This window comes from Syngnathus typhle, linkage group LG8 (assembly GCF_033458585.1).
Source record: "Syngnathus typhle isolate RoL2023-S1 ecotype Sweden linkage group LG8, RoL_Styp_1.0, whole genome shotgun sequence".
In the NCBI taxonomy this organism is placed as follows: domain Eukaryota; kingdom Metazoa; phylum Chordata; class Actinopteri; order Syngnathiformes; family Syngnathidae; genus Syngnathus; species Syngnathus typhle.
The window spans coordinates 10,915,143-10,921,638 of NC_083745.1; the positions used below are offsets into that span (position 1 = coordinate 10,915,143).

The window sequence follows — 6,496 nt, forward strand, 5'->3', positions numbered from 1 at the left end:
GCTTTTTAATGAATGGCGACTGTGACTACGGGGGCCCATTAGGTCCATAAAAGCTGACAAGACGCTTGCCAAAATGGCAAGGAAAACATGCACAGCTAAACAACTATATGACGATGAACACAGGACGTTTTTAACAGAGTTAAAGTTGTTCTTTGTTGAACGCTATGGCAAGTCTTTCTGCCTAATATGTCGGATGTCATTGGCGCATTTAAAAGCTTCAAATGGTCAGCGCCACTTCAGCTCACTTCATGCCAATATCGATAAAGACTTTGCAAAAGGGACTGAATTTCGCAAGCACAAGTTTGGAGACTGAAAAGTCAGGCAGAAAAATAGGTACAGTTTTTCAAAAAAATTATGAAGCACTCAGAGACTGTCACACTTGCATTAGTTCAACTGGCTTGGAACATTGCACGGGCTAAAAAGCCATACAATGAAGTTCGTTAAAATATGCCTCAGTGACGTTATTGAAATCTTGTCTCCTGAAAACGACAAACTAAAACGAATGGTCTGTCCCTCCACACTTAAAAAACTTATTATGTTTTTGTTTGTGGAATTTGTTGAACTGAGAGTTTGTCTGTGTGAGACAATGCACACAATAATCATTGTTGAAAATGTGGTCTTTGGTCTGTGGTTTTAGTACTGTAGGAGTCAATTTGTCATTATCATGTTGGTGCGCGACATAATAATGTCACAATAAATTTGGCTGAGCAGAGGGGTGTGTGTGTGTGTGTGCGCGTGTGCGCGTGCGTGCGTGTGTGCGCGCACGCACAACTGGTATGTGCTATTGTGATGTGCGGGTTTTTTCTTGGTATAATTTGCATTTGTGTGTAGAGCTTGCATGGCTGGATTCCGTCTCGTCTTAGTCACCAAGGCTGCCTGGCATATTATTCATGATTAATAAACATTTTCAGGTTTCCGACTAATATGTGATGAATAAGGATGCATGTTTGCTTTGCTTGAGCAAAGCGATGTGAGATCAGGTCTCAGTACACCTGCTGGGCAGCTCATGCGATAAACACCAAACAAAACTGCCATCAAACGTTTTGCTTGAAAGGCACAAACTTTTGAATGCAAAAAGTAATTACAAGACGACTCTCCTTATCTATCATCCAATTATCCAGAAATGGCTTTGACAGAAAAAGCAAGATCTTGTTTTGCTTGGGCTTCCTTAAGTGACCCTACAACTAAATTGCAAACGCCACTTGTGAGCCATTAGTCGTCAAGGCTTTCATTGGGTGCCTTTTAGTGCACGCCTCTGTCTCAGAATCAAAAACACGGACTGATAAGACTCGTATCGACTCTTCTTAATTGAATCGACGTAGACACAAGTTGAGCAACTATACTTTGGCAAAATGGAGGGGCGGGCAGACGGTCGGATAGATGGACAGATAGAGTACTAGGGTACCACCACTGGTATGCAGGCTCCCTCTAGTGGTATGCAAAAGAATCACTGCCCGAGTACGATTAAATTGTATTTAACTTCTAAGGTAAATCCATTTAATTGTAATCTTTAAAAATGTTTATTTTTAGACATTTATTGAAGCAGATTTTTTAAACTTTATCGTTATTGTTTTATTATTTCCCTGTCTTGTGTCAGTTAACGTTCCAACTGCGCATAATGTTATAATGGCTCATAATGCTAATAAATAAAATTACCGTTTTCTTCCGTGTATAATGCGCCCCCATGTATAATACGCACCCTAAAAATGGCATGCTGATGCTGGAAAAAAGCCTGTACCCATGTATAATACGCACCCAATTTTTATGAATATTTTTAATTTTTTTTTTTTTTTTAAGTCCCAATGATCGTCACACACGCAGGGAGGCAATGGGTCCCATTTTTATAGTCTTTGGTATGGTCTTAACTAGGCTGGATGTAATTTTTTTTGTTGGCGTTGATTTCTCCGACTGCCCGTAAACGCACCACCGCGCTCTGTGCGCGCATGTGAAAAAGGCGTGCGGACGTGAAAAAGGCGGCTCTATATGGGAGAGACGTTGAAGAGGAATAAAAACACCCTTGGAAACCAAAACTTGCCCCTCGTCGTGACTCGGAGCCGCAACAAATGTTTCGGATTTGTGTAGGGTACATTGTGACAGACAGCAAACGAGCAGGTGATCGAGCAAGCGTCTGATACGAGAGCATTGCGGTCGTATGTTGTACCATGACTTTCTTTAAAAAAAAAAAATAAATAAATAAATAAAATAAAATAAAAAAAAATTTGTACCCATGTATAATGCGCACCCCAGATTTTAGGACAATAAATTAGTTAAATTTTGCGCACTATACACGGAAAAAAACGGTACTTTTGAAGAATTCGCTCTTTTTTTTCATATGGATGATGAAATAAACTGTTAAGATGTAATCGTGTTCTATGTATAAGATGTTTCTTACATCTGTGTTTTTGTTCATCAGAACATGCCAGGACACAATGACCTCCAACAGCACAGACTCTTCCGGTCTCTTCCTGATTCCCAACACCTTCCCCGCAGCCGGTTTGTCCCAGCAGTCCAACTCCTTCCATCAAGCGGGGACGGGACCCTGGTTGGTGCTTCACGTCACCACCCCGGGTGGCAATTCCTCTGCCGTGTTAAACTCCAGTCAATCACAAGATGGCAACGGGACATCGGCCCTGGATCCCCTGGGCGGGCACACGGTGTGGCAGGTGGTCCTCATCGTCCTGCTGACTGGAATGCTCTCGCTGGTCACCGTCATTGGAAACATCCTGGTGGTGGTGTCCTTCAAGGTCAACCGCCAACTGAAGACGGTCAATAACTACTTCCTGCTGAGCTTGGCAGTGGCTGACCTCATCATTGGGGTCATCTCCATGAACCTCTACACGGCCTATCTCGTGATGGATTACTGGGCTCTGGGGAACTGGGCTTGTGACCTGTGGTTGGCTATTGACTACGTGGCCAGCAACGCTTCAGTTATGAACCTGCTGGTCATCAGCTTCGACCGCTACTTTTCGGTGACGAGGCCTCTGACTTACCGGGCCAAACGGACAACAAAGCGGGCCGGGGTCATGATCGGCCTGGCCTGGTTCGTTTCTCTGGTTTTGTGGGCCCCGGCCATCCTTCTGTGGCAGTACTTTGAGGGTCAAAGGACGGTGCCTCCCAATAAGTGCTATATTCAGTTCCTCCAGCAGCCCATCATCACCTTCTGTACGGCCATGGCGGCTTTCTACCTGCCCGTGACCATCATGAGTGTGCTCTACTGGCGGATTTACAAGGAGACGGAGAACCGCTCCAAAGAGTTAGCCGGGCTGCAGGGTTCGGGGGCCCGCGGCGGAGGCGGCAGCGGGAGAGTGGCAAGAAATGGCAACGCCACGGTGGACCGAGCCCGTTTTGTGCGTCAAACCGGGAGCTCCAGAAGTTGCAACAGCTACGAGCTGACAAGGTTGTCGCAAAGGAAGAACGCCTGCCGGGAGTTGGTTAGCCGCCTGCACTGCTGGCCCGGGGTCCGATCCTGGAGACCCGGCAGCATCCGTCAAGGAGAGAGGGACCCGGACCAGAGCAGCACAGACAGCTGGAACAACAATGACAACGGTGTTTCACTGGACCAGTCGGGCTCGTCGGATGACGAAGACTGCGGCGGGAGAGACGGCCACACCATTTTCTCCATCGTCCTCAGCCTGCCCGGCATAAAAGCGGCTGTCAACTCCCAGCTCACCTCCTGCGAGGACTTGGAGGAAGCCTCGGAACAGGACCCGCTAAGGGGGGCGGAGTTCAACAGACGCGGCCTTGCTGCCGGTGCGGCCGGCAGTCCTGACGGAACTGATCGCTCCGAAGCGAGCTACCACCAACGCTTCTGTTCACGCAGCAACGCGTCGGCACCAAACGAGCGGGTTGCCTCCGACTCAGGTTGTCCGGACGACGCGGCGGCGGCCCCCGACTCCCGCACCACCGGCACCAAATCCGTTCCCATGTCCTTCAAAGAGGCGGCAATGGCCAAGCGCTTTGCGGCCCGAGCTCGGACTCAGATCTCCAAGAGAAAGCGAATGTCCATAGTGAAAGAGAAGAAGGCTGCTCAGACGCTCAGCGCCATTCTCTTTGCCTTCATCATCACGTGGACGCCGTACAACATCATGGTCCTGATCAACGCCTTCAGCAAAGCCTCCATTCCTAACACGCTGTGGGCGGTGGGCTACTGGCTCTGCTATGTCAACAGCACCGTCAACCCCATGTGCTACGCGCTGTGCAACAAGACCTTCCGGACCACCTTTAAGATGATCCTGCTCTGCCGCTGGGACCGGAAGAAGCGCCGGAAGCTGCAATTCCAGCAGAGGCCGTCTGTGGTCTTCCACAGAAGGATTCCCAGAGAGTCCACGTAGGGGAGGGGCGAGCAGCTTGAAGATGGAATGAAAAACAAGAAGCGTCCACGGGGTTCTTTTGGGAGTTTGTGCGAGCCACTCGCGCCTGAGCGCTCGTTTGCGCCGGTTTCGATGTTTGTGTGCTCGTCGTGTCCGTGTGCATGCAAGGAGGGCGGGGCTAGGTCGGATCCACAAACCAGAGACGTCTATCCGGTCTCGAAGAACTCGACCGTGAAGGAAACGTGCAAAGGGCTTGAAACAGAACAGAACGTCTTTCGTTGTGGGCTGGAATATCAAAAGTGCAATTGAGGCAAGGGGAAAAGGAATGCTTTGTCACACGGTTCTCACGGGGTTGTTGAGTCTTGTCATTTTCCTCTTTGCCCTTTGGTAGATCAGTAACGTTGTTGATGGACTCGAGTGTTTTTGCCTTTGTAACCAAATGGAACTTGGCATATGTAATTTGTCAACAAAAGCTAACTTTTGACCGCCATTTTTTTTTCCATTCCCTTTCTTGTTTCGCTTTCCTTGATAGATTGTGCTAAGTGGGAACGAAAACATTCTTTAGAGGTGTCCGAGAAATCTTTTTATTTTTGTTCGCCTCATTTTGAGCCAGTCTGAAAAAGACTTTCACAAATCGTCTGTATTGCGCCACAGTTGGTGAACCGCTGTTGTGTTCAATGTGATTGTTGTGATTTTGAAAACAATGGCAATGACGAGTACATACGGTTGTCTTGACGTCATTGTGATAATGATGGTGATGATGATGCTATTCTGTTAGTGTACCTTTGCAGCTCTCTCAAACACACAAAGATGTCGATTTTCTCGGACACAGCTTTCTGTGAACTTTCTACTTTAATGCTTTTGTCAGGTTATCTTTATGCTTATTTGTGGAGCCAGGGCGACCTCTAGTGGCGTGAGGGGGGTCGAACACGCTCGTTGCCAATTCCATTTCTGGTGCAGTTTCCCCCAGTTGACTTTAAGAAGACACATTTGAATAAATTAAAAAAAAAAAAAAAAGGGGGAACATTTATTCAGATCGTTTATGTAACTGACTAAAATTCACCACGCCCATTTGATGGTACCATGTATACAGTTTTTAAAATATGTATGAAGTTATTTATTTTAATCCAGATGATGAGAAAGTCTTGAAATCTATTTTGGTTTGATGGTGTATAAAGTGTGAACAAAAAATATTTTAAATGTTTAGTATTCTTGCGGAATAGGCCTTAAATAGCACAGCTCCAAAATGAATTATGGAGGACTGGAAGCGCTGATCATTTCACATGAATTCCAAATATCGGTCGATCCAGCTATCCAATTTCTAAAGCGTCAAGGTCGCAGGTGAGCTGGCTCTTATCCCAGCACACTTTGGGCACAATTGGCCAGCATACAAAGGGAGCGTGACATCATGATCGGCAGTTGCCCTGTTGGATCTTCATCTTTATGTACAGCGTAAGCTTGCAGCGCCCGAATGTGTCACAAGGAATATTGTACAGCTACCATTCAACTTAAATGTACTGTATACAACAACAAAAAAGGTTGTTCTTTCAACACTTGGTATTTGATATGCATATAACACAAGACTTTGTACATCGGTGGGGAACGTTTGTTCTCAAATATCGGGAATGTAAACATGGTGAACGCAATTGTCTTTTTGTTACATTACCAGTATGCCAAATCATATGTTTGAAGTCAATAAACAGTTCCAAATGTTTGTGCCACAAAATATGTGTCAGTTATTTTAGTTGATTGCTTTTCAAACTATGGAGTGGCGAACTGGCTCCCTCTAGTGGTATGTTTGAATTCGATGTTCAAACGGAGCATACATTTCAAATCCGTACAGTTATTTTGTTTTTAACTTACTTAACTTGCTTTGCAGTCCTGAATAAATATATATATGCTTTTTGTGACCTTTTTGCGAGGTCTGTGAGATTTTTCTAAAGTAAACTATGCGCCTTGGTCCAAGAATCTCCCAGCTGATTGGTGAGGGTCACCTGTGTCTTGATTAATGGGACTGCACCAACTTGTTCGTTTGCATTTTCTGGCTTCCATGCCTTGTTTTTATAATTTACACAATGTCACGTAACTTTGTAAGAAACACGAGCCCCTAACGGATTATTTCTTCCACTAGTTTTGCGTTCTTATAGCCAAGGCTGCCGATAAAGTTGTTGTTGGTGGGGGGGCTT

At 45.9% G+C, this 6,496-nt stretch overlaps 1 protein-coding gene across 2 annotated transcripts in view; it reads left to right on the forward strand.

Annotated features, from left to right (window-relative positions):
* chrm3a (cholinergic receptor, muscarinic 3a) overlaps positions 1 to 6,036 on the forward strand; it is a 53,570-nt gene extending 47,534 nt beyond the window's left edge. For both annotated transcript variants that reach the window (XM_061284555.1, XM_061284556.1), the window contains exon 3: positions 2,414 to 6,036. In XM_061284555.1, the coding sequence (XP_061140539.1) occupies positions 2,430 to 4,331 (1,902 nt within the window). In that variant the 5' untranslated portion in view covers positions 2,414 to 2,429 and the 3' untranslated portion in view covers positions 4,332 to 6,036. The remainder of the gene's footprint in view (positions 1 to 2,413) is intronic.
* Positions 6,037 to 6,496: the final 460 nt, after the last annotated feature.